Below are 27,467 nucleotides of genomic sequence, written 5' to 3' on the forward strand. Positions count from 1 at the left end.
TGTGTTGATGCAAGCTGAACAGGCAAGGTTATCGACTCCCATGTAAGGCCACATTTATCATGCCATGACTCATATACTGTCGATCGCCTCTGTGGTCAGCGTGGGACAGAGGTACTTCATTTGTGGCGAACGCTCTCCGCTTGAATTATTGAACACGATCAAGTCGATAGGATGTGTTCTCTGCACTTACATATATACATGCCCGGGTCGATGCATGTGTGCTCTATAATCCTCCTGCGGTCTCAGTCGCTCTGTAAAAATGTAAAAGCCCAGATGAGTTTCCTTAATCAAAGGCCCACAGGAGCCGTTAATAGATTAAACACCCCGTGTTGAAAGCACAACTGTGTCTGCCTGCCTGAACCCTGGGGTACAGCCTATTTACGCCATTTAAATAGTTGCCATGGTAATGAGGTCACGCTTTGTTTCAGCTGATTTTGATCTTGATATATTTAGACGGCAGTGGGCCTCCATGTCCATCATCTGATTAACGAATTATGACTCAGAAAAATAGCCAGTATTCTCAGCGCATCTTTCAGAGCTCAGGCGAGGCGGGGGGGGACGGACGACTCTGCTTGTGTGCGGCCTCACTGCCTCAGTCATTACAGCTCTGAATCATTATGAGGGTTGTGTATTCAGCTGAGGTGTAATTTGGTCCTGTATTTAAGCTGTGAATCTTTAGTTTGCTGTGTGTTTGTGCTCAGTGAGAATGGTGCTTTCTGCTTCCCAGTATTGTTATCTCACCCAGAGCTTGTCCATATGACCTCGGGGCTTCGTAGCGCTCTACTGCCATCCATGGGTGTGCACAAACGCTGCCATTTTTGCAGTTGGTGGCCGTTTTCACCGTTTGAACTGATTAAAAATGCCCTTTATAGAGCACGCCCACAGGCTAGGAGCAGAGTGAAAACATTTTCATAGATATTTATGATAAACCACAAGGCCATGTTGGCATGTCTATGTGGAGGCACTAAAAATATGCAACACACGTTAGTGCATGTAGAAGTGTTTTTTCTACATTTGAGCTGTCACAATATCAATTTTTCACAATTAACGTGGGCAAAAGATTTTACGATAAAGATATTATCAAAATATCTATAGATAATTTAAATCAATAAAAATAATAATGTCATGAGTCAAATTCATCTTTAACTTTGTTTATTGTGCCTTCTGTCTCTTTTTTGGCATCTAGAGTGAAGCATTCAACAAGACAGCTACAATCACAACTGAGTGAAGTGTTGCTGAGGACAGAAATAGTAGAAGCTAAGACACATGCAGGGTAAAGGAGAAACACATGATATGAGGCCACTTTTTCTCATTGCCGGAGGGGCCAAGAGAGACAACAGAGAGAGGGAGAGAGTGAGAGGAGTTAAAGGCTAAATAAAATTCACAGAGAACAGGAGAACAAAAGAGAGGGACAGAGAATTGGAGTTAATAACAATGGAGAGTAGCAGAAATAATGAAAAGGGATTAAATTAATGCAGGTTAAATGGCTGACTCCCTCTCTTGCTAATGTTTAATGAAAGCTTGTTCTGCCAACAGACTCTGTGATTAGACAGTTGATTGGCAGAGCCTGGAATTCTGTGAGGTATGGCAGATTGTCCTCATGACACTCATTATTCACATCCTTTATTTGGTCCATCACTTTACAAAAGATGGCATCTGACCTGCACTCTGTGAGATGAATTTTAAGTTTGAAAGAGTTCAGGTACACTCTGCTCTACACAAGTAAAGCAAATACATAACTTATTAACAATGGTCTCGGATGAAAAGACTCATTGAAGTAGAAGAAAAGAGTGCAACGGTGACAACCTCCGAGAGAAGATTTGATGTGAGGTTGTCCTCGGCCTCTATGGCTTCAGGTATTATACATTCAGTAGATGAAGCATTCAAACTTTTCTTATTATCAAAAATGAATAAAGAAGTGTCAGTTCTCTATGAGACAAAAAGCATTGCCATCAAGCTAGAAATAGAACAGAGTTGTCCACACCAATGTTACCGAGTCACAATGAAAGCTAAATAAAAGAGAATAAAGAGGGCTAGGGAAAATGCATGCAGTCGCCTGTAGGGTACTATTTTGATGTGGTAAAAATCTATTATCTGAAGAAATGGGATGGTCACTCTTTTTGTGCATGACCACAGTACCTAAACTTCTCTGTTTAATTTAGTCTATATTGACTACTACTAAGACTTTCTATGAAATGTCAGGGACTCTGTTCAGTTGCAGCTGCAGTAGGCTGTGGAAGCAACATAACTAGCTGAGACTTCTTAATGTCCGCTGACTATTGATGATTATTATATTCCAGAATGTTGCACCCATTTATGAAATGATCACAAGACAGGTTATTTTGAGACCAGAAAATAGTTATTGTGTGATCATGAAAGCTTGTTTTATCATTTTAAGATGATTAGAAAGCGAAACATAAAACGAGTTGCACACATTGCCTCTACCACCGCCAATTATAACAGCTGCTAACTTTGCAAGGAGGACCAATTCAAGGTTTTGAGCACATTCTGGCTTGTCCTAAAAGCTCTGTTAGGGTCCGGGTAAGGAATGAAGCTGTGGGTTAGGGGCTATAGGGTATGCATTATGTCAAATATGGTCCTCACTAGTTTGGAGTAATTTGTGTGTTTAGTGTGTATTGCGTAAGGCATCATTAAGAATATGTTCAACAGTTGAACTGTACAAATTGGGACCACTGGATCTAAAATTAAGATATTAAGATATGTGCTGTGGCCATGGATTTCATACTGGCAGAGAAATTATCAAGCCTACTTTTTGCACGGTGGCCACAGCAGTACATGGCGGCATGGATGGTCTCTTTGAGCATCATCATGATTTCTTTGTTTTCGGTATGCCCTCTTTCTTGGGCACCAGGTTTTCTTTGAGGGGGCTGAGAATGGGAGCTTGGTTAAATACAGATAAAAGGGTAAAGGACGTCCATTTTTAATCCTTTGCTGCCACCCTGTGAATGTGACAATTACTGCATCCTCTTTAGACGGTGGTGCAGCAAAGAAAAAATATATATTGCAGATTAATAAACAAAGTTTTCCTCACCCACACAAAACTTGCAAGCAAAAAACCCTTAAATATCTTTGATGAAATATCATTACAGAAATGAGGATTTATACACATTATAATGATCAATTACATAATGTTGAGCTGTGGACAACTACTTAGATCAATAAGGAATCCCCTGTGAAATGTAATCAGATGATATACGTGAAATATTCACTTGGCTCCAGGCTATTTCCAGCATACCCCTGGACTTTTGCATTACCCTTCTAAGAAGCAGCAGTGTGTTTGTGCTTGTGTATCCTACTTTGCATAGAACCTTTTTCTGAAATCCGTCTGACGTGGAACAGTGCGATCTGAAATAGCTGCCACATGCCCTCTCACATCCTCCTTGAAACATTCCCATAAAGTGACAACTAGCCGTCACCAGTTTGGAAATAGCATAAACAACAATGACTGGCACTGGCTCGCTCTATGGCTGTGTGTTAGGCAGCACATTGGATGCCATTTCACCGGCAACCACGAGGGGTCAGTCTTGCTGCAGAAATGTAGGGGGGCGACTCAGGCGAGACTGATGTGGGAGCAGCAGGTGAGCTGAGAAGGGCTGACATTTTTTGGGATGGGGCTCAGAAAGCTGTCTCTTCTCATATCACTTCACAGTGCACCCCACACAGAGGAGCCCATATCACTCACCCAGCACGGCTGTGTGGGGAAGGAAGCCCGTCCATGGCTGACAAACTGAATAAGTCAGCAGACCAGGAAGCAGGCAAGGAAAGGAGATGACCTGGCCGTTTTGTCTGAGCAGGACATTCTGTCATCACTATTCACGGTTGTTTAGGGCGTAAAATGACACTGCCAGCAGCCCAGTGTGTTGCTGGAAATTGTTTTGCGAGGAGACGCTTCAAGTTTTAAAGAGAAATTCGAGACACGCTCCAGTTCCCATACCCATTATTTGATCTGGGCCATTCCAGTAGAGGGGAGAGTCCAAATCAGACAATTATGACTAAGACTCAAATCTAAACTTCAGAACGCTTCTTCAATCTGTCCTGAAATAAACTCAAAATAAGCCTGAGGAATAGCCCCTGAGGTGAAATGACACCAAAATAGGAAGCAAAGTAATTGGTGTGATATCTGACACTGGCTTACCTGCTTGTGCTGAAAGCTAAAGCAATTTAGATTATAGCAATACCACAATGATAAACCTGTACCAGTTGAAAAAAACATGGAATCCCCCTTATTCAAGGAAAGCATGCTATTGCAGCTTGGTAAGAACAAGTTTTACATTTAATATGTTTTTAATAGCTTTAATCTGTTATGTCATTTATGTCGATTTAATCATCAATTTAATCATCAAATGTAAGCATAAGCATCAATAAGTGTCAAGAAGACATGTATTCGGGCAGAGTGGAGCTGGTAAGATACTGTAAAATAGAAGGCTGATTTAGGATATGCCATGAAGCAGAATGACGGATGAGCTGTCAGAAGCAGCCGTGTGCAGGAGCACCTGGATCTCTTCCACATTGATACCTTGATGCCCTTCCCTCCCCTCACTGGCCAACCTTAAGTCCATCCATCCATCCATCCATCCATCCATCCATCCATCCATCCATCCATCCATCCATCCATCCATCCATCCATCCATCATCGTCCATCCAGTCTACTGTCTACTGTGCCTGGGAATGCCTTTGGAGCACACATGACATATGACATAGAGCAGCAGATCAGCTCTCTGAAATCAGCCTCAGAAATGTGTCCACACACACACACACACACACACACACACACACACACACACACACACACACACACACACACACACACACACACACACACACACACACACACACACACACACACACACACACACACCAAGATGTGAGTCATAAAAGAACAGGCAAATGTCAGAGAAAGAGAATAGAATGGATACATGCATGCAAAACAGGGCTGGCAAGAACAGAGCCGAGGCTGATTGGGAGGGGTCGAGACAGAGAGGCAGCCAATGCGCAGCTCTGCATCTTGAGGAAGAGAGGGAAGGGAGAGGGAGAGAGAGAGAGATAAGGGTAGAGTGAGGAAGTGAGGGAGAGGGAGGGGGGTGAGACTGAGGCAGTCACTCCGAGAGGGAAGATTCCAGCGTGATGCTGTTGGACGTGAGCTGCTCTCGTCTAACCGTTCTCTGGCTGTCCCTCTGATTGAGCCGGTGGTGTGTGAGTGTGGAGTCTGTGCTTCACCAGCTCTGGGGCGCTCTGCAGCTGCTCGGGTTGAGGCAGAAGCTGACTGGCCTGGATCCCTGCCTGGGCTGTCTGGAGCACAGAGGGGTTTGACTGGAGCCGAGGTCCAGGGCAGGGCAGGGCTAGGGACCGGCTGTAGGGCCGTTTGCGCCGGGGGGCCCCCACTGGGAGCGAACATGAGCGTTCCCATGCTAAAGATCGGGGCGGTGCTCAGCACCATGGCCATGGTGACCAACTGGATGTCTCAGACTCTGCCCTCTCTGGTGGGACTCAACGGGACCACCATCTCCAGAGGGGGCACCTCGGAGAGGATTGTCAGCGTGCGTATGACTCACTTCGCTTTTTTGTGTGTGTGCACTGTAAAATTTGTCGGCTGTGAATGTTAGAAAGAAAGAAATGAAAGATAGTGACACAGCAGATGGCTAAGGGAGATAGTTAAGAATCGGAAAGATACAAGCATGTAAGTTAGTGTGTGTCTGTATGTTTAACTAACAGCAGAGGGGTTTCAGAGAGGGGTGTGCAGATGGGAGAGGGAATGCAAGAGTCTGTCTAAAAGGCTGTAATGTCTCAATAAGAGTAAGATGAAGGAGTTAGACGTGAATGTGTTTCAACCAAACGTGAAGGATGAACATGTTGGTGTGCGAGTCACATTAAGAATAATTTAAATTGTGGGCTTCTGAGAGGCAGGGGACGCAGCGTGAACGGCCGTGGTAAATCATATGTTTTTTGCCCGGTGACGGGAGGTAGAGAGCTTTTCTGACTGATGTTCAGGCTGATCCCATCTGTCAGTCACCTCCAGGGTGGGAAGGATGGTGCTCAGATTCAGAGGTGATGGTGAAGACGTGGAGGTTGAGACAATGTTACAGATTTTGAGTACGTCTTATTTCTGCTTCGCTCCGTTTGTCTCAAAATCCTTTCATCCTTCTCAAATAACACTCCAGCATGAAGGGAGGTCAGAGAGGTTTGGAGAAGGCATTGGAAGTGTTTGTTACTTTTAAAAAAGGACAGTTTTGGTTATGTTCTTTGTTAAGATTGTATATTTCAATTTTGTTGACACAGAAGTTTGTTTTCACACACCAGTTTTATGTGTCTGTCTGTCTCAGTGTGCTAAAGGGAGGTAAGGCAGACGATGAGAAATGTCAAGCAGTCCAATAAATTAGATATTTTCTGGTTCATCAGCGGTTAATGATTGCCTCTGAATCTATCCTGAGTGTGTTTTTATGGCACCTTACCCATTTAAGAAATGCCCTGGTCTGTTGAAATTATTGGATGAAATTGAACGTCCCAAGAGATCTACGACCATCTGGATGGATGTGTGTGTGTGTGTGTGTGTGTGTGTGTGTGTGTGTGTGTGTGTGTGTGTGTGTGTGTGTGTGTGTGTGTGTGTGTGTGTGTGTGTGTGTGTGCATGCTTGCCTGCGTATGTGTTTTTTAATCTGTGCCCTGACTATGTTTAGGCATTCCTGTCTCAGGGGTGAAGGTCCATCTGTTTGAAGAAGAGTTTTATCATTTTTTAACGGTTCGTTAAAACATCAATCTCTCGCTTTATGCCTACTTGGTGTTGCAGTGAGGTTTTGGTTTCAAACGTCGTCTTTTTAGAAAAAGGCATGTTAGCAGAGTGTTACCTTCGTGAAAATGTCAAGCACCTAGCTAAAAGCGTTTTCATTCATTTTTTACAAAGAGTACAAAATCAGAGTAAAATCAGAATCTAATCCCTGCAACAATGTCAGAGTGCAAAGCATGTATGAATCATTTACAGCACTAAACTCTATAATCCTATTGAACACCCACCTTTCCCCCAGGGGGTATAGCCTGAATAAGCCATCCATTTATTTTTTATATAGCTGCTTATCCTGCTCAGGGTCAAGGGGAATCAAAAATGTTTCTTTTCAGTAAACTCATTCTATCATGACTCATGACTAGAAGCCTTAACATTTGAATTTCCAAAGACTGGCTGCAATAACACATTATACATAATTATGAGTGGATATATATTTCTTTCAGGCAACTTTCATTCACAACCATAGAGGAAAAAAGGCTGCCATTGAAGTTCATTTCGCCGAAGATTTCATCAAAGCTGATGAGCCAGTTTGATTGTGCCAGGGATTATTACAGTATAACAGCCTGTTGTGATGGGAAATGTCTCTGCTTTGAAACAGGAATAATCTCCTCTCATAAACAATGGCAGCGAATAAAACTTTAATGTAAAATCCCGCCTCAAAGTGCCATCACTATTAATGAGACATTTGCCTGTGATGATCTTAGAAGCAGTCATGACTCACACAATGTTTAGAGAGCTAATCAAAGACAATCACTGTGACAATGTGGTGCTAGCGTGCCAGTGGCCATTGCATTGCGTGGCTGCTCCCCCCCATGGCATCCATGCATGCTGCGTCCCATATTCTCCCAAGCTCAGAGCTATTTGCAAAGTCTGCTTCACTTGCTTGCTGTGCCTAGCCAGCTGAACTAAGAACACAGCTGACTGAGTTTATATGTGCCTGCCTGCGATGGCACCGAGCACAACACTGCCCGGATGCTTGTACACATCTGGATAGTAGAAAACCGTGTTCCTTAATGAGCGGAAGAGCCCAACCTAACACTTGCATGGAACTGGTGTGACTGCACTGGATGATCAAGCCAAGATAAGCTGTAGACATGCCAGACTGTGCACACACAACATCTTATGCATAATCACTTAATAAGAAATGCATTATTAATCTATCTAAATTAATATTCCTTAAGTGGAAGAATAAACCTTAAATTGGTCTTCTAACATTACTTTCCAAAGCTTAAATAATTTCAAAGGTAACATCTTAAATCGTGGACACATTCATGACACTGCCAAATGTGTTTTTTATGACACGTTAAAGCTTGGGTAGGTAACATTGGAGAAACCAGCAAGAATAAGTTAGATTTGAAAAATTATCCAACTGAAAAAAGCCAGCCCAGTGTTGCCAACTCTTTTTCAATGAAAGTAACAGCACAAACTCTAAAAGTCACTGAATCTAGCAAGAAAAGTCACCAAGTCAGCAACACCGACAGCCCGTCCCTTCAGGCCTCCCTCAAAAGCCAAAATCCCAAAATTATCATTTACATAGCTATTGTAAGTACTCACAGCTGTCAAGCTATAGGCTTGCAAGACTCCGGTAGCGGGCAGAGTGTGTGCAGGTAGGTAGGTGGTTTTATTATAATCCTGTGACAGCCACAGATACCATTTTTTGTGTTTATTTGTCAGAGTTCAATTTATTGATTTCTGTCCAGAGAATTTAAACAAAGATAAAATAAATTCTACAATACATGTTGTTTTATCTGCATTTTAGCTGGAGTGAATTCTGAGCCACCCACCTGAAATGCAAGGCATAATTTATGTCAGTATGGTCAGAGAGACAGAAGTTTCCCAGCAGTAAGCAGTATATATATAAAAAAAACATGATTAGTTCAAGAATTGAGCCTTGGTGTGCTCTACAAGTTACAGCCAAAGTAGAATATATTAAGATAATGTCTGCTTTACAGCAATAATAAGACATAAACCACTTCAGGAGTACCTGCCCACGGTCTAATTTGACAGACACAGTGTTTAAATAAAGGATTACTCGCACATTATAGTTAATTTAATAAACAGGTTTTGTTTGTATGTGTTAAGATATGCATACATACATCATAAAACTTTACATGCTGGGGTTGTAAACCCATAATACTGCAATGAAAGACAACACAGTATTTGTGTGGTGACTCTCCTTTCCATATCTAAAATAAGAAAACTGCGAGGCAGAAGAGTGAAGAGAATATTCTCACCATCAAAGGGGAGCGTGGAACAACAAATGGCAGAGAACAAAGAGGCACGGCTCCGAATCTGATTGGGGTCGCCCAGCCTCTGTCTGTCAGCATGTGGGACTGTAAACTTTAACACATCCACTGTGCAATCCAATAAAGCACATTGTAAAGATTGATTCTTGGCTATGGATTCAAGATTAAACACTGCTGCGGAATTTTATTTGAGCACTTTGCTTTAATGTTTATTAACCAAATTTGATTTGCGTTCAGTCCCTGACAGGTGTCCTCTACTACCTTTAGTCAACGTGATATCCAATCTTGTAATATCATTGTAAATTGTTTTGATCCATGAGCTAATTGTGTGGCAGACTGTGTACAAAGCAGTATTGATCCCAGACTCTATAATTGGTCTTATAATCAGGCATTAGAAATGGTTCATTTGCCATTATGAGTGTAATTTCAATCCAACTGAACTTGAATCATCGCTTTGCCCTTCAAAAGCAATTTGATGATTTCACAATTCACACTCTTCTGCAATCCATATTTTCCACCATTGGACCACTGACTGTTTTCTAACAGTTTATGCAGTGTTTTCTCACACCAGATACCCTGCCATTCTCGACTCCCTCCTCTATTTAACACCAGCTACAGTGATAGAACTATCTTGTAACTGTCTAACAGAGTGGATGCCAAATGCTTTACACCAAGGCACCTGGCATGGCACTAGCAGCCTGCTCCAAAATGTATAAAGTTGTAGCTCATAAGGGCTGAGCATTGGTGGGTGTAATTTTCTCTCACTTCTCCAAGAGTTTTCCAACTGAGCCCCCGACTACAAAAAACCCCAAAAAAGGCTTGACGCATCTGCCCACCCATACTGACAATGCAAGTGTTATCCGGATTGGAACGAGTGAGGTGCAGATGGGAAGCAAGCAGGACGCCACGCAGGAAGGGTGGCAGTCACGGGAGTGATGGAGTGGGAGAGAGTGCGAGGCAGCAGGGAGGGAAAAGGAGGCAGCAGTGAGAGGGGCATGATGACTTTATGAGTCATATTATTGACTGGCAACCACGCTGCGCTGATTGTGGTAATCGGTTTTCTTTGGGCACAAGAGAGACCAGGGACTTCACTAGGAGTCCTCATTGAGTTTTATTGTGAAGGCCAGCAGCTGGCCTGTGCATTGAGCATTGAATGATTGTTCATTTGAACGGGGGGGGGGGCATTGAATTAAAGCAATATCCAGCAAATTTGAAATATGAGATCTGATCGTTTGGCCATAGTATAGAGAGGTCTGAGCTCTGTGTAGCAGGGATAGATGTTACTACTTTGCTGTGGAACGTCTGGCATAAAACACAAGTCTACAGAGGGAAAGAGTGGAAAAGAAAGTGAAGCTTTAGAACTTGGATGAACAAAGTTGGGGGATGGAAACGTAATCAATCTCTATATTCTATCAGGAGCACATATCTTAATTTGTTATCCTTACTCTCACACTATCTCTCTTTAACGCATCTTACATTCTCACAATGCTTCTTTCTTCCTCTCTTTACAACTTTATCTCAGTCCTTCTGTTCTTACACTAGCCGTCCTCCGTGGCCTTGCATTCTCTCACATGCGATGGCAAACTCAGGTCACCGTGTAGTGGTCAGCTCTCTTCCATATCTCAGGACTTGCGCCTGCCTCTGCCTGTTTGCCCCAGCTGCCTGCTGCTTTTGAAAGTTCTAATAGACTTCCCGTCATGCTCATAAAGTAGGGAGCGGTAGATTTATGATCTCATTTAGCTCTGGCTTCACAGTAGCCAGCTCCAGGATCGGTCTAATGAAACGCCAGAGGAAGTCCATCCCGCAACTCTCGACAGTGATACCACCAGCTCGAATATCTAATTGGATAATCCCTCTGAACTTTGTTAGTCATTAACAACGCAAGGGTTCTGACTCTGTCTTTGCACTGGGAGGAAGCGCTCGGGTAAAAGCAAAAGATGGTTAGTTAGTTTCATAATAGTTGAACCTGAACTCCACGGTCTGGTCTATTCTTTCTGCAGTGTACACGAGGCAGAGGAGGAGTGTGGGAGTCGCATTTGGTTACTACTTTTTCGCTTAGTAATGGCAACACCCTCTAATCTCATCTCCTCTTCCCCACTCTCAGCACACATTTCACGGAAGTTGTCATTCAGCATTGTAACTGGGCAGTGTTTAAACTAAGCTAGAGGAAATTAGAGCCATCTCTCTCCTCCCAGTCAGCCTTTCTCAAACCACAACTCTTCCTATCAGTGTATTAGTAAATCCCACTTTTATTGTTTTTCTGTTGAAAGGTTTTGGTTTGAGGATATGCCAGCGGTGGATGCGGGACTATATAGGGACAGGCTGTCAGTTGTGATGTCATGGGAACCCAGGGAACCCTGCGTTGGCGCAAAAGGGGCAGGCCAGAAATCTAAAAGAGCAATTTTCCTTTTAGTGAGCAGCAAGCCCAATTGATTTTTTCATCTCTCTCACCCTCTGCGGTCTCCTATTGTTTTCATTGCTGCCGTCTTCTTCCCTAATTGGCTTTTGCATGGCAGCCATGACTGTGACAGCTTCAAATCTGGCACTTACATATTCTATTTCATCCCTCACATCTAATGGGTGAATTTCTGGGAGAGTGAAAAGAACACCTCCTCTCTCCTGAAATCACTCTCTGCGTCTGGGAGGAGAGGATTATCCCCCCCAGACCTGAAGTACCCCCAGCTAGCCACAACTGATAGCACAGGTTATGGTATCACCACTATGCACAATTATATAACATTAACACTCTGATGCCTGACCTGCCTGCTGTATGCAAACATTATTCATTCATTTCACTCTGCACACCCTGAATATTATTCTGTATATTCCACTCTGCACTCCCTGAATATTTTTCTGTATGTCATTAGATATTGAGGAAGTTGTTTTTCCCATGATAATGACATATCTGATAGGCTGAATGGTGTGAGCACTATGTTAAATGAACAGAGGAGACTTAATCATATTAATCATATTTATATAGATTAACAGGGTTCCAAAACATATTCAAGTTTACTACTTGCGCCCCGGGAGGTCAGATGCATTTGAGAGTCGATATATATAGATCTCCCCAAGCTGGCTGATGCACACAGCATATAGGGACAGAGCACATTTGCATTTAAGAATTACCTCTGCCCTCCTGCTCTCGAAACTGCTACTGTGTCCAGAATGGGGAAGTTAGTGCAGAATGGATAGGTGGGTGGTAATGAAATTGGAACTGTTTCAAATAAGCTCTTAATTTCAGCCCAGCATTTATGAAACATTAATGAAGAGAGGAGAAGATGTGATGCTGTGAAAACTCCCTGGCTTGGGCGAAAGCACATGAGGCGCACAGCATGAGTTTAAACATGTTGGAAAATGAAGAAAGCAGTATGATAATGGAGCTGACATGCCTCCAATATTACTTTGTTGAATTTTGAACATCTTGCCTATAACTGCCCACTATGTAACATATCATACAAAGTCAGTGTGACATCAACTGTGGCTCCCTTTCAGGCTGATAGCTATATGAAATATTGATGCCCACTTCTGCATCCGTATAAAATAATCCTTCTTAACCAAAAGTGAATATCTAGTGTGTAGGCAGACAGCCCCCCTTGTATGAATATGAGGTCGTTTTATTGAATGCAGGAGGCTGCACATACCCTCAGAGTAACATAAGTGGATTTTGCTGTTTCAGGCAAGCGAACCTCCACCTGTTAACACCACAGGATATGAACTGTAATGAGAAGCCGCTGAGAAGATCCACCACACACGTCCACAGTATCGTAGCAGCCATTGCATATGCTCTCCTACAGTCCCGCAGTAATCATGCGTAAAGCCCAACAATCCAGTAGTGCAGAGCAGTAGTGTGGCTGCAGTCTACAATTCATGTCCAAATGTATACATTAATAAAATCTGCAAGATTTCAATCTTGTAAATGTGGCATGAACAAAAAATGCACATATGTGCTGTTTTTGCATGTACAACAGCCAATATTTACAAACAGTTATGCTCACAGAAATACTTAAACGTTCACACACACACACACACACACACACACACACACACACACACACACACACACACACACACACACACACACACACACACACACACACACACACACACACACACACACACACACACACACACACACACACACACGTGTTGCAATAAATCACAAGTCCTGACAGTGAGTGAGATGTGGGCCAAGAAGCAGACAGAGGAGTAGAATCTCTCCCTCAGGCAATGGCAGAATGAAATAGACAGTCAGATGCGGTTGAAAGAAATTGGAGAAGGCCTCGCTGTGGAGACCGCCTCTTTTGTCTTGTTATAACTCCAACTCTGGCCTCTTTAGACCTCCGTCGTCTCTCCACCTAACAGCCTTCAGAAGCTGGATTGCCTCAAAGAAGGAAGACTATTGATAAGAATGGTGCTGACTGACAGAAAAAAAACTGTGCAAGTCACTGCAGGAACTGTCTGCACACTGAATTGCATATGCATCAATATTAAGAATAATAGAATAATAATTTAGAGAGTGCGCAAACAGTCAGTCTGTCACACTGAAATATCATTACATTACATTACATTACAGTCATTTAGCAGACGCTTTTATCCAAAGCGACTTACAATCAGTAGTATATTACATATCATTCACCCATTCACACACTGATGACAGGCTACCATACAAGGTGCCACCATCAGACTCTAACTAACATTCATACAACATCCAGTCCACACCGATGGCAAGCCTTCGGGAGCAACTTGGGGTTAAGTGTCTTGCCCAAGGACACATCGACTGCCGAAGCCGGGTATCGAACCACCGATCCTCTGATTGGAGAACTACCTTGCTCTCCACTACGCCACAGCCGCCATCATATCACTAAGTATATCGTAATAGAAAATATGAATAGAATATTACTCCTTACCTTTAATTAAATTTAGATGTATTCATTTTTTAAAAATGCATGAGGTGACTTAATATACCTAGAAAATAATGAAACATGATGAAATATGAAAAGAATGTATAATATCATTGTCATGGTTGACATTACAGCCTGTTTGAGTCGCTAACGTTGCTATAGTCTGTTGGCCGCAATTCATTTGGAGTAAGTCAGATTTAAAATTCACCCATTCTGAGAGTGCGAGGAGGAAGAAGGAAAAGCAGCGAGAGGAAGGAGAGGGAAGGGAGAGAGGGGGTTGGGGTGCCAAGGGATTGGCAGGAGTGACGAGATGTGACAGTGAGCACATTGGCTTGCAGGGTGGTTGCTACTTTACACTCCAATCACACAATCCCTCTGTCCCCCAAGACATTTTAATCTGATCCCCCCCGACCCAAGGAGACGAGAGCACCGCACAACACCGCTCGGAGGAAAGCAGGGGAGCGGCGCCGAGCCACAAGATTTTATATCCAGCCTTTTTTTCCTTCCACTTATGCGGATGGGTCTTTAATTTTATCACTAAAAAATGGCTGCTCCTTCTCTCATTACATTTTGCTTTATATGCTGAGTGTGTGTAGACGCGGCGTGAATGAATGGATCGTCCTGGCCAGGGCCTTTTTGCGTAAACTGTGTGTACATGTGCGTGTGCTTGCAAGCGCGCAGCACTACTTTTGATTGGATTAGTCAGAGAGAGACATCCATCCTTTCAGCCTCGCCCCTCCTCCACTGGTTACGGGCTGCATTATCGATCCCAAATAGCTCCATTTCCTCTCTGTGTCCAAACTTATTAGATGCTCTGTTTTCTCACAGCCCGGCCTGATCCCTCCCTCTTCCTTGTTTCTTTGAAACCTCAATTGTCCTCCCGTCTGTCTTTGTCTTTCTTCATCCTCCATGGAGCTCATTTCTCTCTGTTATTCCGTTTGTGTTTTCCACCAATGTTCTGGTCTTATCTTAATCTGCAACTGTCTCTGCTTATTTTTCTCTGTCTGACTCTTCTATCCTCCATCTCTCTCTTCTCCTGTTTTCTCCTGCTGTGAGCGCCACCTTTGTTGGTCTCTGGCTTCTCTCTCTCTCTCCCTCTGTTGCTCTCCAGTTCATACTAAAATTAGACTGCAAGTGATTCTGAGTAGTTGGAGGGATCAATTGCCATTAATTGCCTTTGGGGAAGAGTAACTTTTGACAGGGTTGCAAAAGAGGAAGAGAATGCCATGGAGAAATGATGACTTTGCCTCTAACGTATGATGACAGAATGGGCACAACTAATCACGATATGGAATGTATTAAAATCTTTTTTTTTTTTCTCCAAACACTTTCTACAACACTTTCAAGTATTAAATACATTTATCATTTAGAAATGTTTTGTAAGGGTTGAACACTCTTCAGATTACTGTTGATACATGCTGGCAGAATAAAATATCTTGTCTGCTCTTATGCATCTTGAAAAGCCCACTTGGTAGCAATGTAGATAAACAACAGTAGACAGAAGCAACCATTTTTTTCCCTCTTTGTCTAAAATATATATATACACGTCTCTATGTTTCTGCAGGCTCTGTACCCGAGCCCAGAGGAGGGCTGGCAGATCTACAGCTCGGCGCAGGACGCAGATGGGAAGTGTATCTGTACCGTGGTCGCACCGGCCCAGAACATGTGTAACCGCGACCCACGCAGCAGGCAGCTTCGCCAGCTCATGGAGAAGGTGACAGCTGTCAATAACACACTCACTTTCAGACTCGACTGTTACCCACGCAGACACACAAATCTGCCACACCGCACTGTGTTTCGTGTCTGGCGCCGTCTGTCACATACAGGCTGCTGAAGTGAATAGTCTCAATCCCTTTACCCCACAGTTTTGCAGATGGATATCACGCCAATCAGAAGACATTGTTGTTTGAACTATTATTTTTTGGAGCCACAGGGCTGCTTAATCATGAATTTCTTTAGAGAAAGAGAAATGTCCTAAACTCGCCCATGGAATTTGACTTAGTGAGCCTTAGCAGCCTAATGTTTCTTTTATAATTATAAATCCATTTTCCAATCCATTCTTAATCCAACAATTAAGAAAACTGTTTAACCAATCAGTTAATATAGTAAGTGCTTTGTTTGCTTAGTTACATAAAATGCTGAATGATGCACACACTGAAAATATACACTCAGACTTGAGCTCATTCAGTCTTCCTCTTTTTTGTGAATACTTGTGTCATGTTTGACAAATAAATGTCATGACATACAAAAACGTGTCCACACATGAAACCCTAAAGCACGCTACACTGTTTCTGCAAATGGACAATAAATCTATGTTTCATTTACATGGAGTATTATTGATCTACAGTGCAGTGCATGCAAATGTAATTTCCTGCTAGTGGCTAGTGCATTAACACAAACAGATCTGGCAGAAGAGGACTTCTGCTTGCAGGTTATCCAGGGCTTCTTGTTGTCTATCCAGTCTGCCACTGCATTGATTGGTGGTTTGAAATGGACTGGCATCTTTTCATTCTCCTCCACTTTCCTTCACAAACAAAATAATAAAAACCAGAGAACTAATGTTTAACAGCCTTTCCTTGCCTGATGGGCTGTGGCAGCTCATTCACAGCAGAGTTGTTTTTTTTGTGGAGCGAATGGGTGAATGAGAGGGTGGATCCACAGAGCGAGTGAGAGCCTTGGAGCAGAGAGGCGGAAAAGAGACAGGAGGGGCTGACATTGAGTAGAGATGGTGGTAAATTGAGATGCTGAATAGGCTCATAGGTCCTGGTGGATCAATAAGACACATATTGCATTCATTCTCATTGAAGTTTGTCTTTTTCCCTGACAGTCTCTGTCTGCTGCTGTTTCAAGCACACGTTCGTACAGTAAAATCCACACTCACACATACTTTCAAAAGAAGTATATATTTCAACAGAGAAGGCATATCCAGGCTGAGAAACTAACAAACTTGATAAAGCTATTCAGAGACAGTGGTTGTGTTCACATAGTTATGTGAATGTATAAATGCACTGTATGTCTTGATAGGAATTATATAAAGCCTATAGAGAATACTATTCCTGCATGTTTTAAGTTTTAAAACATAGTGCATGCAGTATGTAATGTGTTTAATGTTGAATATGTTTGTGTAGGCTTTCGAGTATCATCAGTACTGCTCATGTACTGTAGCGCATAGTATACGGTCACTAATTTAATAATTTTGAGGGACATAATAAGCTTTTCATTGGTGTTTTCTGCTCATTTTTCTTTGAACTTTCCGCCAGTGGAATGAATTTTTGAGCTGTCAACATTGCAAGGTGATGTTGTTTACTGTAAATGTGGTGAGCTTTCTTGTAGAGCATAACTTTTGAGTGGGTGAAGACATAGAAAACAGTGAAAATCAGTTTAAACCAATGCTCTCCAACTGAAAAAGTGAGCATGTTCCTCTGTGAAAATCAGTTTAATCTTAAATATAGAGCTATATATATTATAAAACACATGTGTCATACAAGTTTCAGATTTCAACATTTTTTAGGAAACAGTTTACGTTGCTGTATTGTATATCGGTACAATACCATAAAAGACAATACACAAAATTAGGTTTCTCTGACATACCTTTGCAAATATATCTTTATCGTTTTTTTGTATTACACAGTTTATGTTATCCTACATACACCCAGCTTGTAAGACACCAATTTTCAGAGCCAAGTGCTCCCGTCACATACAGTCCACAGCCCAGGCTAATGAGGACACCCGGGGTCAGCTCTATCTGAGCTGCACAGAAGTAAAAGCCACAAGTTAAAAGATTATGTGTCTGTGTGTAAGTGCACATAATAGCACCATGACCGCTAAGACATCCTCATTTGAACCCAGTGCATGTGAGGGAATTATTTGAAGGGACCAGATCCACAAAGGCTCTCTCTAATACAGAAAGCCAAGGTTGCGCTAACAATGTCAAAACCACCAAAGAATGTAAAGCAGCCTTGTGGAAAAGCCTCTATTCAGCTTTATGCAAGGCAGACAAAATACCATCCAGGGCAGAGTTGGTCCTGAAGGACAGTGGTGTGAGAACGCTCACGGCGAAGACTTTAAAACACCTCATGGCCCTTTAACCTCTCCGTCCGACTGACTGAGCTTAGATGAGATGAAATAAAAGGAGCACAGTCTGGACTAAATACACACAAATACACCAAACCATTGTAAGTCATTACACTGGGCACCTGCGGCTGATTGGAAATATGGAAAGTATGAGTGTGGAGCCAGAAAAAAAGCGTGATATGCCTGGTTTGTGTATATTTATGTGAGTGTGGGTCAGTTATCACCGCTCAGAGGATGGAGAAGTCCCAACTGCCACCACAGGCCAGGGCAATGGCGCTTCATTTCCTTAGACTCCAGGCTGGTGGTTACCATTACACATTTGTCCAACTGTCCCATATGTAGCTATCAAATACGTTTTTAATTGCTGGAGAAAATATTTTCTGACCAAATATTCCCTGGCAGATCATGAGGCATGTGGGTGATGAGTTGGGTGTAGGCTGGACACAAAGTAATTGAGTGGGCTGTCAAAGTGTAAGCAAGCAAGGCATTTGGTGCTAAACAGACTTTATGTCAAACTGTGACCTTTGAGAGTTGGAACTGTTTTTGTTTTTGTTCAGAGTGATTTGAATAAATATTTTCTGTGCAAGTGAAGTTTCAGTGGCGCGTGTCGGTATGGGTGGGTGTCTGATCATGTGGGTAGGTGGACATATGTGCATGTGAGCCGCTTATATGCACCGCAGCCCTGCAACATTTGTCAATGCTCAGATGATTTCTGGCCAGTTCAGTGCAACGTGCAGGAGATGAGGGGGTGTTTGAAACAGTAGGCTGGTTATGCAGCAACAGAGTGGGCTGTCAAAGCGTGAGCAAGCGGAGTACTAGAAAATATTAAACATAGTGCTAAACGGAGAACAGAGATTCGATAAACACCTACTTGATATTATATTTGCACCTCCGTGACATTTATATTTTTTCATTGCCTTAGATTTTGTATGTATCCATTAACTTGTGTACACTGTGATAATGGTACTGGCCTGCTACCCTTCTGTTTTGATAGCTATGTGAGATCCTAACTTGGTACCTCTTGGCTTTTATTGCATAATTTAGGATTGTGTCACATGTGTATTCTCTTTTTTGTATATATTTAGTTTTGGGGTGGTAACAGTGTGTTTTATGTGACTAAAACTTTTCTTTATGCTTACATATATTCTTTAAAAGACATTGTTTTACTTCATACTGGATGCAAAACTCAAGCTTCTAATTTACAATTCAAAAGCTGCGACAACCCTTCAATTGTCATCCACTGCAACATGAGCCTATTGTTTACATGATGCTAAATCAGTCCCTGGGGAGCTGCAAGACATCCCAGCATGCACTTGGTGAAAGTTATGGAAACACCTTAGAGGGGTTGGCAGTTTGCTGACTGAGACATCCACACATTTCAGAGTTTTCAAGTCAGTTGACCTGCATTGTGGGTTACAAAATAAACTGCATTGAATTTCAACGTAGACACTAGCGAAACAACATCACACCGCCCGAGCCCTAAAGTCCAAATCAACAACAAATTCCATTTTAATAGATAGCACATTGCAGCCTGTGGATACAAGTTATTAGCATTTCTAAATATACAACAGCCTTCCTCTAGCCTTCCTGGAATTAACCAGAAAAGAGCACAAAACGGAGATAATTAAACAAAAAATAGCAGACAATAAATAAAAAGCCTATTGACACCACGGCGGGTGCAACAAAGGAAACAATCCTCCACCTCTTGTAGAACCAAAACCAGAATAAACAAACACCAAAGCAGAAAACACAGAGATGTAAAAGATTTTAAAATAAACTCCACAGTGACTTCAGCCACAAACACAAGCAAAAACAGAGTTTCTACACACACGATACACACTTTTCTAGGCAACACAACGGTACGTTGGTTTAAAACAATAAGTTAGTTTCTTGTTGTACTCGCATGTCTGAGCGGCATCCTGTGCATCTTGTGGATTGCAAAGTCTCCCTCAATTAGTCCAGACCTTTAACCTCAAGAGTAGGCCTAGTGAAACAGGTGACAAGATGAAACAATAGTCAGGTAGGGGGTCCAGAAGACTTTGAGACATTAAACATGCTTTTTGAGATTAGAATCGAGCGATAAACAACATCTTGTTTTGATAGACAAATAACTTTTATTGTATAGTAATGCAAAAAAACATTAATGTTGCAGTATATTGTTGATTTTGAATATTCAATCTATTACTGTACGTTCTGCTGGGTAGCTTAAATTACCCCCTGGAGACCAATAAAGCCTTATTGATATAAAAATTGTATAATTTGTTCAGAATCTGCAAAGTGACTAGTGACCAAAGCTGTCAGACAAAAGTAGTAATTGTATTTATAGTTACTTTCCACCACTGGTATCTGAGTTAAGACACGCATTAAAGTTATCCAGAAACTGATGCTAGTTTTTGCTGATATGACGTAACAGAAAGCTGGCTTTAAACGTTGCGCAGCGTTGTTTACATTTCGTTGTCCTGCAGATAAACAAACATGATAAACAAACTCTTGCACGCAAATAAAGTGGTTTATGGACACATTCGTCAAAACACTCTTCTCACTCTCTTCGGTTCAATGTGTTGGCTCGTTTCGTTCATTCCCGATGCAAAATATAAACCAGTCCAAAGCCTCACTTGTTCCACTGCGCTTCCATAAAGTGACGTGGATTAGGCCTATCATCAAAAACAACAGACCTCTTCTGGAGTTAAAAGTTCCTCAGTGAAAGCAGAAGTCACCTGGAAGAAGGATCAACATCCTGGGTGTGTTTGATTTATGTCACTCAGCCTCCTCGTCAGGTGGGGCATTAAATCAGTTATTTCGGCCAATAAGGGCAGATGCAACCTTCTTTTTGAACCATGCCGAGGTACAATAATGCCGACCACAATCATACCCCATAATGACATGAGCCGTCATTGCATTGTTGTGCATTTTTGTACTGTTCACTAACTGCAACCCAGATGGGAACACTCAATACTGGGAGTCTGGGAGGCTCCTGTCAGATTCAAACCGATAATGTGATAGACTGCAAGGCATCAAGTTATATTTTGTTGATTCACAGAGTGTTATTTTACACTGAATGAAATGTGTAGATCGAGTTGTCCCACATTATGGAATTTTTTTCATAAGCAATTAATCTTCCTGTTATTTTCTCAACTCATCGTTTGGTCTGTATACTGTCAGCAAATAGCGAACAAACGCTTCATCTCAGTTTCAATTATTCAGATTATTGCCATAGAAGACAAAAAAAATATTCACATTTGAGAAAATCCAAATAGCCGATCAACTAATAAAGTAAATCAGGTCAGCTCTAATTGCAAACTAGACCTGTGCGTATGATGAGAAGTGAGGGATTGTGTTAAAACAAAAGATTAACACTAACAAATAAACGTGTTGATGTGTGTTTCTTTGTTTGTGTTTGTGTGTGTGTGTGGGTGACAGGTTCAGAACATTAGCCAGTCAATGGAGGTGCTGGACCTGCGGACGTACAGAGATCTACAGTATGTAAGGAACACGGAGAGCCTAATGAAGGTGGTGGATGGAAAGTTGAAGGTGGCCTCTGAAAATCCCCGGAGCCTCAATCCAAAGGGCTTTCAGGTAATTGGCTGTCTGTCACTTCCTGTACAGCATTGCATGTGTGTGTATTATTCTCAAGGGAACACAGATACTCTCAGATGAGGCACTGCTTTCCATGTGCGCCCAAACTTTGGCAGATGGATTGCAATATCTTTCGCTCTTCACAGATCATAAAAAATGTCTAGGACTTTCGATAGACTCCACATATACAAATTCAATCCAAACTATCTTTGAGTCACTGAGTTATGTTCAGAGCAAATTCACATGGTCCTGAATTATAACTCTTGGACCTAGAAGAGATGTGTTTTTTTTTCTGTATTCCCCTCTTTGCATCCTTTCCCCTCTCTCTCCACTCAGTCTCTCTTCCCTCTATATACTTAACATTCTAGTGTATGCGCTTCAATAACAGGCACATATATTCACATTTATCTCCACCTTATCTCTCTACAAGCTGAGGCTCAGCTGCCATTATCAGCAGGCCTTTTTGTCATCCTGTCAGCCTGCTGTCTTGACCTGGCTTTCTCCACATTTCTCACACCCTTACAGGTATTAGATGGACCATAAAATAGTTTGATTAAAAGATGCCTCGATAAATGCTAAGTGTGCTTTACCGCTGGTACCCTGCCTCGGCACAGCGACACGCATTAATGGCTGTGTTTTGCTCTCAGTGTGTTTTATGAAAGCCAGTCAGATGGAGGTAATGAAGATGTTTATAAATAAGCCAATTCCAAAGTAAAGCCTGCAGATGACTAAAATATGCAGAATAGTAAGCGTTATATCCCAGGACTTTCGCTGAATGCACATCCGCGATCCGATTAAGAATTAAAAGAAATAAAGAACAAAGTATTTTAAAATAAAGAAGAGCAGGTTTTGACCAGAGCAGGTTGGCTGATGAATGCGTGCAGCTCAAAGTTGCCAATGGCAGAGTGTGGGAGATTAACGAGACTGAATTTTCGCGGCTTGAAAAGGGGAAAATGAGATTTATGATGTGGCGCCACAGGGCTGAGAGCTGCTCCATCACCAGATTTACGATAAACCTTAACAAGGAGGAAACAGCCCCTCCTGTAGCGGCACCACTTTATTGATACACCTATTTCTCTCTTGAGCCTTCTACCTTCCAAGCAGGCAGCCTGAATCTCATGCTGCTTCCTGCACTCCTACCTAAAGACACATTGTTCTTTTTACTTCTAAACACATGAGTCATTGAGCAAGATTGCACCCAAGCAGCACCATGCTCCTTACTGTAGCTGAAAATCACCCGAAACCAGCTGAGACAGTAAACAGACGTGCATTTGATTGAAAATCATGTTTAAATTCAGTGGCATTCTAAACCACACACTGTAAATGAAAATCGATCTACTTACACTTCATACAAAAAAGCCTGAACATTTCATTTAAGGGGATGTAAACTTGATCAATACAGAAAAAAAAAAAAGCTCCTACTGTGAATATGTTGCTATATTTATAAAGGGCGCAAATATGAAGAGAGGAAGTGATGCATGCAGAAGTATAAGATATAGCCAAAGAAAAATAAATCCATTTCAATGTGTGTACCACAGTCAGTAATACACGAAGTCATAGTAAATTATACATTGGTGCAGTTGAAATATCAATCTCATGACGAATCTAAGAAGTCGAACAGATGAACCAGGACCCAGCTACAGCACGAGCTCTGACTGAGAGATGATCTACGAACCAGAAGCAACAGCCAAAGATTGAAGGGCTAGCTCCTCTGCACACAATCCCCTAGGCTGACTAGTGTGGTCGACCTCATCCCCCCGTCTCATATTCTCCCAGGGTTTAATCTTCTCCACCCCTTTGTGCTATTCCATTTGTCCTTTACTGTGATTACTGTTTTAGGAGTTGAAAGACAAGGTGACCCAGCTGCTCCCCCTGCTGCCAGTGCTGGAACAGTACAAGACGGACGCCAAGATGATCCTGCGTCTTCGGGAGGAGGTGAGGAATCTGTCCTTGGTGCTGATGGCCATCCAAGAAGAGATGGGGGCCTATGATTATGAGGAGCTGCGCCAGAGAGTCCTGCTGCTGGAGACCAGGCTTCACTCCTGCATGCAGAAACTAGGTATTTATATATATGCAAATTGCTGTGGGTGGGTTGTCATTAAATGTTTCATGTGAATGAATTCTCAAACATCATTGTAGCACTTAAACAATTAATCGATCACATCAATATAGAAAATAATAAATTATTAAATTAAGATTATCAATTCTCAAAAGCCTGTTGTGCATTGTCAACAATTCCACTCTGCTTGGTGTTTGAATTGTCCGCATAAATTAAGAAAAATTGTCCTAGAAAGCCTAAATGAATAATTGATCGTGTTCTCACGTAATGTAAACTGATGATTTTACAAAATCCCACGTATATAAACTGATGACTTAACAAGAAAAGACTGCAGTAAGAGTTTAGCCTTTAGGTCATTAGTGTTTTATCATTGTCTTCCGTTCAGCATTTGCATAAAGCAAGAGAGAGAGAGATAATTACAAAAATTAATTACACACACATATCTATATTTATCTATTTATTAAGTGATGGGAAAAAAAATCTATTAATTAGTCTATATTTTTTTGCATATATCTTATGAATTATCAAACCAAGCCACATTTTTATTTCCCCTTGACATTTATTGGAAGTTGCCCACAGCATAATTGCAAATTGTGATTTTATACTATGGCCGTGAAGAATGCTGCATCTTTGACACATATGTGTTAGATGCAAACAGTGATAAAGTGATAGAATGTTTTTACAGACACTAATTGCAACTATACTGGGCCTTAAACCAGGCCTAGTGGAACACCATGTTTCAAATTAGCTGTATGACTGCAGTTCCCTGTCTGATTGTGTCTATCGGTGTATGCATTGTTACAGTACATACTTAAGTCCTCCATACAGTATATTCATATTCATATGGCGTCTTACGTCTTTCTCTTTCTTTGACCTCCAGGCTGTGGGAAGTTGACCGGGGTCAGTAATCCCATCACAGTTCGTGCATCAGGGTCAAGGTTTGGCTCCTGGATGACCGATACCATGATCCCCAGCTCAGACAACAGAGTAAGTCCCTCTGTGTCTATGCTCACCCCTGAAGTGGAACCGTTTAATCCCTGCTTCCTACATAATAGTTCAACAAACACAGAGGATAAAGTAGGACCAAAGTCATTGTCAAACAACTCTGTAAGCTGCTCAATTGGAAAAATATCCCTCCCAGCAACACTGCCACGACACTTCAGTGACTGATTGACTGTTTTGCCTGAGTAGGACTTCTCGTGAGCTCTGTGGTAGGAGAGGCAGAGAGAGAAATGGGGATGCAAAGCTGAGTCACTGATGGATAGCATCCTGTTTCCTTCTCCCTGTCTACCTTTGTCACTGCAACTCCAGCTGATTAATCACTTCATCATCAGTGGAGAAATGAATGAGTTGTTTGGGCTAAGGTTTTCTAAATCACCGAGGTAATTACCAGGCGTGTGCTGAGATACTCTGGACCCAGATGATATAGTAATGGCTTCAGTTGATAAGATATGACATGTGGTTTCATTTGGGCGGATATATGTTAAGAAGCTGTTGGGGAAAAAAAGACACAATCAAGGGAGAAAATTAAGAGAAATTGCGGGGCCTGGTTAATGGAGGAAGTGGTGGTGGTGATGGAGAAGTGAAAGAGTGGATTATTAACTATCTGCAGGGGAGAATTGAAACTGATGAAGTTTAAGAGGACAGATGACGATGGCCCTTTTTCATCCCCACCCTGTATCATAAGAGGCTAAATAGATATTGCCAACAGAGAAGGTCAATATCTTTGATTGAATGCCCTGATCTTTGTCTTTAATCACCTTACTTGCTGAGATCATATTTGACTCTTTAGATCAATCACCGATTGTATTAATAGCCAGATACATCAACAATATAACATCAACACCCTCACCAATCATGATAATCATATTAGGGGAAACAACATTTGGCAGCCAAACAGCAAATAAAAAAACCTGGTATTGTGCTACAGCTTTAGCCTGGCTCAGCTAGGGACTCATTTTGCAGGCAGGGGAGGAACAATGCTTAATGCTCCATAATCCCCCCCCTTCTCCATAATTCAGCTGCTGTACCTCACCTCCCCCGTCTCCTCCCATACACTAGCTCTTACCCCAGTGGAATTGTTATAGAGGGAAAGTGCCTATTCTACACCTGGAAAGCAGGCAAGAGCAGGAAAAGAGAGAAAGAAGCGAAAAAACGATGGGTGGTGCATCAGAAGAACAAGACCTACATCTTAGCAAAGCTCTCCTTGATATGTTAAGGATAAAATAAATATCCAAGCCAACTGCAATTTAATTGAATCAATTAAAAGCTGAACTGTGCCTCGGCGGAAGCATTGAGGGAATGAGATGGGAGATGCAGCCAGAGAGGGGCCATGTCAGTGGAGAGATCCACTGAGAGTGCTTGAGGAAAAAGATAGAGCTGCTAAATGGATTGATTTTTCTGTAAATGTGGACTGGAATGGCCAGGGAGCACAGGCATTGGTTGACAGCAAAGTGCAGGCAACGTCTTCACTCCCACACATCAATAGTTCTCCTTCACATGCACATGAAGGCACACAAAAAAGCAGAGATTCACATATACGCACAACACGCTTACTTTGCTCAGGGCAACGCCGTCGGCTATAATGAAACACTGCTCACGGTGTTGTTGCAGAGAGGTGTGTCAAGTATAACATTATCCTCCTGTAACCTCTAGATCTTTTCATTATCTCCTTCAGTTCTTTCCCTCTTCCCAATGGGATTCACTCTTCTTCTCTCTACAGGTGTGGTCCATGGATGGTTACTTCAAGGGAAGGCGTGTCCTGGAATACCGGACAATGAATGACTTCATGAAGGGGCAGAACTTTGTGCAACACCTGCTGCCTCACCCCTGGGCGGGCACTGGTCATGTGGTCTACAATGGCTCACTTTACTACAACAAGTACCAGAGCAACATCATCATCAAGTACCACTTCCGTTCTCGAAGTGTGCTGGTGCAGCGCAGCCTGAGCGGGGCCGGCTATAACAACACCTTCCCCTACTCCTGGGGCGGCTCCTCCGACATCGACCTGATGGCGGATGAGAATGGCCTGTGGGCCGTTTACACCACCATCCCCAATGCTGGGAACATTGTCATCAGCCGCCTGGAGCCCCAGAGTCTGGAAGTGCTGCAGACTTGGGACACGGGCTTTCCCAAGCGCAGTGCCGGAGAGTCTTTCATGATCTGCGGTACACTTTATGTCACCAACTCCCACCTGGCTGGTGCCAAGATCTACTTTGCCTACTACACCAACACATCAAGCTACGAGTACACAGACATCCCTTTCCACAATCAATACTCCCACATCTCCATGATGGACTACAACCCCAGGGAGAGGGTCCTGTACACCTGGAACAACGGACACCAGGTCCTCTACAATGTCACACTGTTCCAGGTTATTAAGACTTCTGGGGATTAAGAGCCCTCTGACTGACCCACTCAAATAATGCTGTGATCATTGTTCGGGCATGGGGCAAGTGAGCTGGGTGGAGGTGGGTCGGGGTGTGGGTGGTGTGGGTTGGGGGCTTCAGTGTAAGGGCATAGGCTTGGATTTTTTTTTAAAGAATTTCAATCTTCATAGAGTGCTATTATTCACATTCTCAAAAAAACCACTCCGGCTGCAAGGTCGGTAAAGATACAAAGACTGAGCGCTTCTCTTATTTTTCTTTCTGTGATGAGTAAGCATGGTTCTTTTTATTTGTGATGAGAAATAAATATAAATCTTTACCATTTATGAGTTTGTATTTCATTGTCACTTTGGAGGGGTGAACAACAAAGAAACGTGGACGTATGTACAAGGTGGGTGCTTCCAAAAATGTATAAACAGGTGTTACT

General features: G+C 42.4%; 1 protein-coding gene across 3 annotated transcripts; it reads left to right on the top strand.

Annotated features, from left to right (window-relative positions):
* Positions 1–5,414: 5,414 nt before the first annotated feature.
* olfm2a (olfactomedin 2a) lies at positions 5,415–27,063 on the top strand. 3 transcript variants are annotated; one of them, XM_054607836.1, is made up of 7 exons: positions 5,415–5,552; positions 8,256–8,262; positions 15,529–15,659; positions 21,440–21,595; positions 23,435–23,654; positions 24,535–24,641; positions 26,377–27,063. In XM_054607836.1, exons 1-7 carry the CDS (start codon positions 5,415–5,417, stop codon positions 27,049–27,051), a joined length of 1,434 nt encoding a protein of 477 aa, XP_054463811.1. In that variant the 3' UTR covers positions 27,052–27,063. The 3 variants fall into 3 exon arrangements, with proteins under 3 accessions (XP_054463811.1, XP_054463809.1, XP_054463810.1); XM_054607834.1 differs by lacking the exon at positions 8,256–8,262 and having other exon boundaries at positions 5,415–5,558; positions 15,510–15,659; XM_054607835.1 differs by lacking the exon at positions 8,256–8,262 and having other exon boundaries at positions 15,510–15,659.
* The last annotated feature ends 404 nt before the right edge of the window (positions 27,064–27,467 follow it).

This window comes from Anoplopoma fimbria, chromosome 11 (genome assembly GCF_027596085.1).
Source record: "Anoplopoma fimbria isolate UVic2021 breed Golden Eagle Sablefish chromosome 11, Afim_UVic_2022, whole genome shotgun sequence".
NCBI classification, from domain to species: domain Eukaryota; kingdom Metazoa; phylum Chordata; class Actinopteri; order Perciformes; family Anoplopomatidae; genus Anoplopoma; species Anoplopoma fimbria.

Coding starts and splice junctions, on each gene's coding strand:
- olfm2a (XM_054607834.1), top strand. CDS start 5,415: ATGAGCGTTCCCATGCTAAAGATCGGGGCGGTGCTCAGCACCATGGCC. Junction 5,559..15,509: donor CCTCGGAGAGGATTGTCAGC/GTGCGTATGACT, acceptor ATGTTTCTGCAG/GCTCTGTACCCGAGCCCAGA. Junction 15,660..21,439: donor TTCGCCAGCTCATGGAGAAG/GTGACAGCTGTC, acceptor TGTGGGTGACAG/GTTCAGAACATTAGCCAGTC.